Source organism: Lissotriton helveticus, chromosome 7, assembly GCF_964261635.1.
Source record: "Lissotriton helveticus chromosome 7, aLisHel1.1, whole genome shotgun sequence".
In the NCBI taxonomy this organism is placed as follows: domain Eukaryota; kingdom Metazoa; phylum Chordata; class Amphibia; order Caudata; family Salamandridae; genus Lissotriton; species Lissotriton helveticus.
In genome coordinates this window covers 523,075,703-523,087,517 of record NC_136068.1, presented here as the reverse complement: position 1 = coordinate 523,087,517, position 11,815 = coordinate 523,075,703, and the positions used below count along the sequence as shown (strand labels likewise).

Here is an 11,815-nt window from a genome sequence, read left to right as displayed (position 1 = left end):
AACGGAAAATGTCTTTAACTATTGTTTTTACGCAGGGAGGTGTCTCATACTGTACAAAAACAATCATCTCAGCACAGCCACCCTTGCAAAATAACTCAAGGGTGTCTGCCCTGGCGCACGGCTGCAGTTTGTGTGCTGGTACAGAGGAGAAGGACAGGAATGTGTTGTATCTTGTAGATATGGCACTTTCCTCCCCTTTTATTTTGACACACTGCAGCACAGCAGGAAGGCTTGCTGCACTGCTGTGTGTCAAAATATTCTAAATATAGCCTAAGATGTGTAGAATGCGTTGAGAAAGAAAGGCAGAGAGCTGTGGAGAGTTTGTATGCTATGTTAAAAAGATCAGCTCTCATTGGGTATTAAAATAGTGTATTTACATTACACCTGGGTGGAACTTGGGAGTTGACCTCTTTGGAATTCTGCGGAGTTACAAAACCAATCTGCGTTATTCTGTAGAATTCAGTGAACGGCTGGAAATAGGCCTGTTGCACTGCTTGCACAGTGATTTAGTGCGGAAACTTGTTACGTGCTGCAAAAATCAGCGCAAACGGCACTGCACGGCACACCAGAGGCAGGCACTCACGCCCATTGGGATGAAAGGGCTTCAGCGCCCCATCGTGTGTGGCAGCCCTGACTGAGACAGGGGCACCTGAGTACTTCACAGGTATTTAAAAGACCATTTACTTGCTAACAAGGCTTTGTTATTTTTTCACCCCTTCTTAGAGCCCCTGCATCTCCACTAACTATCACTGGAAAAATTAGCACCCCCCCAACATTTTTAGTAGCCCCCTCCAAATGTGGATCTAGTTGCGCCTCTGACCAGAGGGCTCAGGTCCTCATTTTGCTGACTCTTGAGTAGGTTTTCTACTCGAGCGACAGCTTTCGGACCGTTGGTACCTCCTGCGACCGCCGGCGTGGTAGAAATCTCACCGGGAGCCCTCCTAGCGATAGAAAGTTGCACTAGGGAATGCCAAATCTTGCTTGCCAGCTTACTGTTGGTGAGCCGCTAGTGAGAACAAACTCTGCCAAGCAGGGGCTGCTGGAATTTGGCCAAAACTCCACCGGCAGAATGCTGCCAATGCAAACATTCACCCCCAGTCAAAAGAGAAGGGTGAAATCCATTGTTCTTTTGCCCTGAGGAACAGAAATCTGAATTAAACCCTGATATTAAACTGAAAACACATAGTAGTAGTTAGAAATTAGCGTGATGCACCTACTTAGTTTATTGAGAATGTTTGAGCATTAATATACCCACTTCATCCTTGCTATAACGAGCTGAGCAGAACTGAGAGTGCTTTGTATTCCATATATTAGCATACTGTTTTAAGATTAACCCCTCCATTGTGAATATACTCGAATTATGTATACATTAAGAATCGGGCCTTTTCTGAAGAAACCCCATGTTGGTTTCATTTCCCCGTACCTCTTGCTCTTGCTAGGAAAACACGTGACCTGCCACTGTGTAAAGGGAGAGTCTAAAGGTCGGCCAGGGCTATGAATGGACCATTGATTCTAACTTGGGAAACTCAAAGGTTACATCTGCCTTTCGGTGGGATGAGCACATTCTTGAAGAAGCTGTGCCTGTACTCCCATGTCTCCAAGCGTTAGGGAGGCACCTTCGCTGACCAACCCCCGGAATAGCAGGAGCTAAGTTTCGTTCCAATCAATTGTGCCTTATATGGGTTTTCCTGTTGCCTTCATGTGAAGTTGTACTTTTCCATGTAAGGGGTGTCTATGAGGTATGCTGAAAGTATATATGCTTTGTTCTAAGTGTAATCTGGCAGTCTTCTTGTCACACTGACTGGGTGTGGATGGGGAGGCTCCTCTGCGCAGAGTCCATTTAGAATAAATGATTGAAACTTCTTCACTGCCAACTGATTGATTATTGGTAATTGGTATTGGAGCTATTAGTAAGTATGGCTCTATTGGGATTATTATTTTTCGGTACTTCAGCCCACTGCGCCACCCCAGTTTGGACAGAGCCATGTGCAAATCAGTCTTGACCCTGTGCCCCATGGGAACAGTCCAGACCGAACTGCCAGGCCAGTTCCTCCCTGGACCAGAAACAAGCATCCTGGGACCAGTTTCAGGGTATGTCACCCTTCTTCAGCCAGGCTAGCTTGAATTCAGTGGCACAGTGAGCAAGGGACCCTCCTCTGAGCATACCCTTCCCACTAAGGGCGGAAAGTATTAGAGCAAATAAATGATGGACGGAATGCTGACAATGCAAACATTCACAGCCAGTCAAAAGATCTGGGTTAAATCCATTGTTTATTTGCCCACTGTGCCACCCCAGTTTGGACCTTGCCATATGCAAATCAGTCTTGACACTGTGCCCCATGGGAACAGTCCAGACCGAACTGCAGGCCATGTCCTCCCTGGACGGGAAACAAGCTTCCTGGGACTGGTTTCAGGGTATGTCATCCTTCTTCAGCCAACTCCACCGGCAGAGCAGAATGTATCACCGGCCCCTTATTAACATCTTGCAAGAGAGCAGACAGACGATCGCACAAGCCTCCACTATAGCGCACCCTTCAGTATAGCGCTTTCTATTAAAGAAACAAATGATGTAGCAGATCAATGCCAGCGATCCAAACATGTCTCATTGTTTTTATTGCGTAGTGTGTGCAATGCTGGGTCGCTGCCAAGAGTATTGTAACATGGACTTTGTAGCAGAGCAGCGCCCAGGGATGTTGATTTATTAGTCCGAATGTTTTAGCCACAAAACGGTCCCTATGGTCCTGCGAGGGTGTTTCTGTTTTCACAAGCTCTGAATTCTGGCGGGTGGCAGGGCCCCCACCCCGAACATGAAAGCTCCCGCCTGTAACCCTTGTACTGGCGGAGAGGTGAGTTGTTGATATTAAAACCAGTTCACCCACAGCTTCCTGGAAGGTTGCTCCCGGGTGGCGTAGTGGCCGTGCTGAAGGAATGCGCGCACCCACCTCGCGGCACTAGCAGCTGAGGTGCTGAGTGTGGCGCGCGGTCCTGCACGCAGTTCACGCTCACCTCCTCATCCTGTGAACAGCTCGACATCTTCCCGATTCGCCATTTTCGTCTTTATTATTCGAGCATCTTTAATCCTTCCTGTGCGTCCATCAAAGACTCGTCTCGAGCGGAGAGGGCCGAGGGTAACGGCGATGGCGAGGCTTGGCCTGGTGACTCTTGTTTTCTTTCACTTGACCACAGGTAAGAAACTTTGCAATCCTTCACCAGGGCATAGATGAAATATATGAAATGCTGCATCTTTCCCCCAAGATCTTTGTTTTCCTTTCCTTTATATTGAGTATTTCATGAAGTGTCAAACCATTTTCACAGGACAGCGAGCTATAGAGAACTGCAGTTGTTTTTTTCTTTTGTTTTTTTTTCTTCCCGTGGTAACATTTTATACGTTATAGTCTGTGCGAGTGTCTGTATGGGGCATGTGGTGGTTTAATCTAGATTGCTGAAACCAATATGTGAGGTAAAAATATGTACATAACGTTTTTAAACTGCCCTTATTTACAAATTATGACGCAGAGAAATGTGGTTGGGATTTACACAGTTTTGGTCAAAGTGCTTCAGCCAGAAGAGAAAATATGTCTCGGGGATGCAAGGTAAGTAACTCAGCCACTGTATCCCTGTTCCTTCCCAGACTGCGCTGGCAATCTCTTGGGCATGGGGTTTGACCTCTCTGCCCCTCCTCTCCCCCCACATACTTTTCTGCCCTACTTTCAGTAGACAAAGAAGGGTCTTTGGTCTTCTGCCATGAAAGGGAGGCTCACAAAAATAAAAGTTGGGCCTAGTATCAGGCTGCTTGAGCAGCTCCATAGAGGCCAGATGCCCAGACAGATACCCCAGAGACAGAGTGAGTTGACGTCTCTGATTTGCCAGGACGTCCTGGTTTTGTGCGACATGTCCTAGATAATTTCAGCAAATGTATCTCATGCACCGATTTCAGGGGGGGGGGGCGACTGAACACAGAATTAGGCAGGTTTCAATGTGGGAAACGAACTGCTTCTAGCAGAATGCAATCTAATCAACACAGGTGTTACAGTGCGTAAGAGTTGCATGTATTAACATTTAGTGCCTCATTGTCTGTGGTTCTCATGGTAGTGAGCACTGTCAATTAAATCATTCTGTGCCCTTCCATCAATGCAACATGTTAGTTCTATTTCTAGGTTTGTGAAATGCCCTGGTTTTTGGTTCAACAGCTGGTCACCCTACCTAGAGAGCCAGACTTTTCAGTAAGTTGGCTATACACCCACTGCTAGCTGAACCACAGATAAAGCACTCACTAGACTCCTCAGCCCAAGAAAAACAGGAAAATGCTGGAAACACAACATAGGTCGAGGAGTGAATATGTCAAGTCAAAGCACAATGGTGTCCCATAATCTCTGTTAGGCAGTGCCTAATTTGAGCTGGTGGAGACCACCAGCACTTATTTTTAGAGACTGGCAACTATTTCATCTCATTCACATTTACAGAGGACAAGAGAGGGAAAAACACACAGATCAGAAAGACGGAGGAGGAGAAAAATAGCAAAATGTCACAAAGTGAGAAAGAAAGAACCTGCAAGCATGTGATAAAAGGGTATTAAGACATAATATCGAAGTAAAAATATAGAATGGACATAATATCGAATAAAAAATATAGAATGGACAAAATATCGAATGGACACAATATAGTGGTTAAAAATATTGAATTGAAGGTAAGTAATATCGATTGTCTAAATATCGAAGTTTAAAATATCAAAGTTTAAAATATCGAAGTATGTAATATAGGCATTAAAATATATCGAATTTTTAATAATATCGAATTTTTTTAAAGTGTTTTGTATGTTAGTATATGTGTGAAAAGTGTATATTATTTTTGTAATGTATGTTTAATTTTTTTTAAGTAAGGAATTTTATGTTATTTAATTTTTGCGTAATTTAATTCTGTAGCAGGTTGTGGGTTTATAGGTGAATAGGGTGGGAAGTAATTTAAATATATTAACTTAAATATACATTTTAACAATTATTAATTATTTTTAATTTAATTTTGCTTTTTAGTTCTGTAGCGGGTTGTGGGTTTATAGGGGAATAGGGTGGGAAGTAATTTAATTGTAATTAATTAAATATTTGTATTTATTTATTGGTATTTATTTTGAATTTATTGTTAATTACTTTTTTAATTGGTAATTAATTTTTATGAATTGGTAATACATTTTTAATAATTGATTAATTGATAATTATGGTAATTTAATTAATTTGTTTTCCATAGAGGGTTGTGGGTTTATAGAGGAATAGGGTGGGAAGTAATTTAATTGTAATTAAGTAAAAAAAAAAAATATTTATTGGTATTGATTTTTAATTTATTGTTAATACATTTTTAATTGGGAATTAATTTTTATTAATTGTTAATTCGTTTTTATTAATTTACTCTTTGATAATTATTATAATTGTATTAATTTTTTTTCTGTAGCAGGTTGTGGGTTTATAGGGGAATAGGGTGGGAAGTAATGTAATTGTAATTAATTGCATATTAAAAATACTTTTTGTGTATTGATAATTTACTATTAATTAATGATTAAGTGGTATTAATTTGTATTAATAATTAGTTTTTGTTATTGAAAATTAATTAGTTGTTAATTAATTATGAATAGGTAATTGATTTTTAATAACTAATATTTATTTGTATTTCTAAAGAACTAATTATTACATAATATTAAATTTGTCATTAATTTTAATTAATGTTTAATTGGTATTGATATTTAATTTATTTTTATTAATATATTAAATCATTACTTTCCCTACTTTTAAACTCCCTGGAGTGGGAATAGTAATTTTTACTCCTACGCTATCCAACACTTTCCCTACTGTTGCACTCTCTCGAGTGGGAATAGTAATTTTTACCCTCCGGCTATCCAACGCGTTCCCTACTGTTGCACTCACTGGGGTGGGAATAGTAATTTTTACCCCTACGCTATCCAACGCTTTCCCTACTGTTTCACTCGCTGGAGTGGGAATAGTAATTTTTACCCCTACGCTATCCAATGCTTTCCCTACTGTTGCACTCACTGGAGTGGTAATAGTATTTTTTACCCCTACGCTATCCAACACTTTCCCTACTATTGTACTCCATGGAGTGGGAATAGTAATTCTTACCCTCCCCCTATCCAACGCTTTCACTAATGTTGCACTCACTGGAGTGGCAATAGTAATTTTTACACCTGCGCTATCCAACGCTTTCAATAATGTTGCACTCTCTGGAGTGGGAATAGTAATTTTTACCCCTACGCTTTCCAACGCTTTCTCTACTGTTGCACTCTCTGGAGTGGGATTAGTAATTTTTACCCCTACGTCTCCAACGCTTTCCTTACTGTTGCACTCTCTGGAGTGGGAATAGTAATTTTTACCCTCCCGCTATCCAACACTTTCCCTACTGTTGCACTCACTGGAGTGGGAATAGTAATTTTTACCCCTACGCTATCCAAAGCTTTCTCTACTGTTGCACTCACTGGAGTGGTAATAGTAAATTTTACCCTCCTGCTATCCTACGGTAAAAATATTGTATATTTTCAATTAATATTACGTTTATATATATATATATATATATATATATATATATATATGTGTGTGTGTGTATTAAAAAATGAAATTATATGTTTATGTTTTTTAACGTACACTAATTATTTATTAATTTTATGGTTATTTAAGTTTTTAAGTATGTTTAAGTTAAATATATTTATTATTCCATTAATTTTCAATTACTTTTAAGACATAAAAAAATTCGATATTTTGACTATATATATTTTTTACAACGATATTTTTGATTCGATATTTTTGTACTTACCTGTTTGGAGATAGGAATTCAATATTTTTGCATTCTATATTTTTTCCTCGATATTTTGGTAGTTCTATATTTGTGTAATCGATATTATGTCGGTGATCCTGATAAAAGGGAGGGGATTGTCTGAGAGTGGATGACAGAGGCATGCGGTGGATTTGAGATTATCAACCTTGGTATTCAGTACGCCCAAGTTTAATTTCACTGTCCGAGGTCTTCTGAGCAGAGAATCGGCATCAGCACTCTTTTTTTTTACACATTAAGCACTGCCGGTAGGGATGCCACAACCCTATCATACCCCTTAATGGTAACATATGAACTTGCAGTTGAAGTCGAGGTTCACATGCTGCTTTGCATGTCATACGTGTATGAAATATATATATATACAGTATGCCAGGGTTTCCCAAACTGTTGGTGGGTCACAAGCCATTTTTTGGTGGGTTCCGAAAGTTCTAGAAACAAATAAACATGCCTTTATAATCAGTTTTTATTTTGTCACACTTGTAGTACTTAAACAAGACAGGGCCCAAATGTCAGGCACAGTCTTCAAACATATTAGTTTTTTAACATGGGATTGGTGTTTACTTTTCTTTCTCTGACTTCAAAGAGAAGAGTTTTAGACTGAAATATATGACAATCTTAGTATGTTGTTTTTTTTGCAACACAGCAAAATCTAAATACCTATACATGAACTGTATGCCTTCAACAGTTAGGAAAGAAAATATGAAGCACATTCTTTGTAATTCTGAAATGTGCGTGCTGGAAATACAGATGTTAATAGGATCAAAAACAATATATATATAGCCACTTCAATTGGTGAAGCACAATGATAATTATTCTTAGAAACCTCATTTCCACACAGTGTCAATTGTGTGCAGTATAGTTTTTCAGTAAAACATATATACAGAAACCTCATTTCCACACAGTATCAATTGTGTGCATCATAGTTTTATCAGTAAAACATATATACAGAAACCTCATTTCCACACTATATCAATTGTGTGCAACATAGTTTTATCAGTAAAAACGTACATACAGAAACCTCATTTCCACACAGTATCAATTATGTGCAACATAGTTTTATCTTTAAAAACGTACATACAGAAACTTCATTTCCAAACAGTATCAATTATGTGCTACTTAGTTTTATCAGTAAAAATGTACATACAGAAACGTCATTTCCATACATTATCAATTGTGTGCAACATAGTTTTATCAGTAAAACATATATACAGAAATTTAATTTCCACACAGTATCAATTGTGTGCAACATAGTTTTATCAATAAAACATATATACAGAAACCTCATTTTCAACCAGTATCAATTGTGTGCAACATTGTTTTAGCAGTGAAACTGACATCTGTTCAAAGTTAGTGGCCATTTCATCCGAATATGTGCTGTCTGTAAATGACAGTCCACTACCAAACAATGCTTTGGTTACATTAAAAAATCACTACACATGTCCATTAAAGGTAGGTAAATCCCAAACGTGTGTTGTCTAAAAAGTGGGTGATGGTTCAAAAAAGTTTGGGAACCACAGCAGTATACAGTGTAAGTGTTCATGTATAAAGTACACACTCATATTTACTTGTCTGTTACTGCAAAGTAACAATGAATGTATGAGGCACTCAACAAGGCAATATTTGAAAAATAATGAGGCATATATTTATAAATATTCAAGCAAACCTTTCATGCCATAAATCCCACAGTAAGGAATGTGAAGATTGCCTAAATAAACTATGCAATGCTGTGTATTATCCTTTATATTTAGGGTGCTCCTCTGATTAATATCTGTGATAACATATCATGTAAGATACATGTTTCTGACTCATTCATGAATTTATGCAATGTAACATGACTGAGGATTTCAATTTAGCGATCTCAGATTTATGATCATCTTCTGTCTTTACTAGCGCTCTAAAATGGCCTCTGTGTTGGCCATGTATAAAAACTACAAATAAGCTAGATATTGATACATTGCCCATCACATTTATTACACTTTCCGTATAATGGACCGAGATACTGTGGTTTTCCCATAGTTACAATATTCTTGGTTACCAGCCAAAATTGGCATTAGAAATCATTTATGTCGTTTCAAAGCTTCCTTGTAGGCTTCTCTATCAAACAACAACCCTTTAGGGGACTTCAGTGTAGTGGAAGCTCCTTGGAGGTCCAGAATCCAGAAATAACGAACAGCCTTAGCTCCCGAAGTGGAATTATACATAAGTAAGGTAATAAGATTTTAACTTATGTTAAAAAAACTTTGAAATTCATTAAAAAAAACAAAAGTTAACGTAGAGTTATATGTAGGTCTGTTAATAAATTTAAAAAATACCAAAGTTTAAAAACTACGAAAACCCTGAAATTCACCAGGTACAAGTAGCTTACATACATATAAAATGCACCATCGTAAATTTCAGATGTCATCAGTGATGTAATATGTGAAGTCATAAACACTGCAACATTGCAATGCAAGCTATACTATACTAAGAGAGCTCATCAGAGAGGTATAGCTTTGCCCAGACACAAGGGAGCGATCAATATAAGTCAAAACAATGCCCTTTCAGTCTTAGAGTGCCACATAAATTATGCAAAAAAGAACAGGGAACCCTGGGTAGTTCCCAAGTTTAGGTTGAGAGCAGCTCCCTTGCATGGAACACTGTACAACACCGCCAACACTCCATATCTGTTCACCTCAAAATCAATTGTCATATTTTATCTTTATGTTCCAGTGCTCTGAAGTAGCAAGGGTCTTATGTATTTCTTTTGTTTGCAAAAGTCCTACACAGAGAAAAAAATATCTATGTTCAGGAAAGGGAAAGCAAACACAGGAGGAGGCGACAAAGAACTCGTCTCTTCCAATCAATGTACTTCAAAGACTCATACTTGTGCCCGCAAATGGAGAGGACAAACTCTTAACTATACCAAGGACAGAGGGCACAGACTCTTACCTGTGCCCTTGGGAAAGTGACCAAATAATATCTTTGAAAGGGGTGAATAGCAATTGTTTCTTTTCTTAAAACATATTGGTGATAACTGTGATTGAGAATGGTATGGACCACATATATTAAATCAACTTTAGTAAAATATATCGACCTAAAGTACTCATGGCAGAGCATAATTCTCCAGACCTGCATAAAGTATGCTTTTAGAACCCCCATATTTTTGATTTAAGAGTGAACACCAACAGGTAACAATGATAAACATTGTCACTGTGGTCCATATTAAGAGTCTGTCTGTTAAATGTGGTTTGAGCAGGAACAGGAGAATCCATCAAAATTAAAATTATGGGTCATAGTACTACCCTAATTGGTCATACCTCTTGATTTCAGGAACAAACCCAACAAATGAATCTAGGTGGAACATCTCCCTGAAAAGGGTCAGAATCTAGGAATTTCAAGCAGATATCAGTGTGGTAACAGTGATTTGCAGATGTAATTCCGCTGCACAGACATTTCTACAGTGTGTTAATACCAGGTAGGTATTATTTAATCTTTTTTCAGGCCACTCGTAATGGGGGCGTATAAAGGGACAAAAGAAAGAAAGAAGGAAGGGCAAAAGGATGGGAGATCGGAGAATGGAGGAGGAAGGGAAGGTATAAGGGACCAGGAAGAACATCATTGTCGAAAACAAATTTGCAAAGTTCCTCGTGGGACACCTCACCCCCTTCGTTTCAACAATTCATGTCTACTGAATGGAATCTTTCAGTGCCATGCTGCCCGGGTATTCAAATGCTTATTGCCATTTCAAAAGAGCAGAGCATCTCACCTACAGCCATTTTGGGAATTGGATTTGGCATTGTCCAGAAAAGAAGAGGCAATCTTTTTTGCAGTTTTTTTGTAGTGCAAATTTAGCGCAAGGGCATTATAGTGCTCTGCATTAGCACCAGATGACATTACACAAGGTCAGATTTTATTTTAGGCACAGGGAGATTAAGTGGTTTTGCCAGAGCTCTGGCTATTAGGCCACATCTTTTCTGGGTAAAGACTCAATGTCACGAATCACCTTTAATTTAACAGGGCACTATATGCCCTGAGTAATGCCAAAGGTCATAGGTTTCTTTCGGGCCTCCCCACAGCAGCTTCCTCTCGGTGTGACCATAATGGAATCTGGAAAAAGCAGTACTGGTTTGTCAATAACCTGTGCATTCTGCTCTCGAATTGCATCCGTCCCCACCAATCCTGACCCCCCAGTATGATTGTGAGAGTGCCTCCATCTTTGGCAGAGAAAAGGCCAGGAATTATAGGTGGTGTTATGGCTGCCTTTTCACTAATGCAGGCCAGAGAAAGCCGGTGGAGCAAGCCTATAAGCAACAAAACGCCCCCAAAAAATTGAACGCATCACCATAGTCATGTGATCAACATTTGCAGTAGGAGGAAAACTCAGAACTATTTGCCAAGATGTATGTCAGAATATAGAGTACAAGGATATTGTGCTGCAAAAATATCACTAAATAAACAGATAGCTAGTAGGATAAACATAGACTTGAATCAGAGCTATGTTATACATGTCCTGCCGGACAGTCATTTAATAATGCACACAATATGATCAACCGGAGTTGAGAACATCAATTTAGTGGGACACAATCATGTATCCACTCTGGCACAAAACAAATACAAAACATATACAAAGACATTTCAGGCACGACAGGTATAGCTTGTCAAAATGCAAATGCGACCAAGCTTAGTTTAGACAGTCAATGCGCTTGTTTTACACAGTGGGTTAATGCGCTGTCCAACACGGGGCGACGGCGACATGGCGGTTTGGCGGGCCTGAGAAGACCGGCCAAACCGTTATATGCAGTGAAGGGAGTGCACATACTACTCACCTCAGTGCCTGACGGGTTTTAAACCTGTTTTATTATCATTCTATTTTTCATGTTTTGGGGAGTGTTGGCGGGGGGGGGGCGATACTCCTCCGCTAAGGCGGTGGAGCGCCGCCCCACTGCTCTTTAAACAGTGGAAAAATAAAATGATAATAACACAATGGTATTATCATTTTATTTTT

The 11,815-nt window shown here is 39.2% G+C and overlaps 1 protein-coding gene across 1 annotated transcript in view; it reads left to right on the top strand.

Annotated features, from left to right (window-relative positions):
• Positions 1 to 2,654: 2,654 nt before the first annotated feature.
• LOC144768709 (serine protease 33-like) overlaps positions 2,655 to 11,815 on the top strand; it is a 422,982-nt gene continuing 413,821 nt past the window's right edge. Inside the window, exon 1 of the mRNA XM_078652575.1 lies at positions 2,655 to 3,186. Within this exon, the coding sequence (XP_078508701.1) occupies positions 3,138 to 3,186 (49 nt within the window). The 5' untranslated portion in view covers positions 2,655 to 3,137. The remainder of the gene's footprint in view (positions 3,187 to 11,815) is intronic.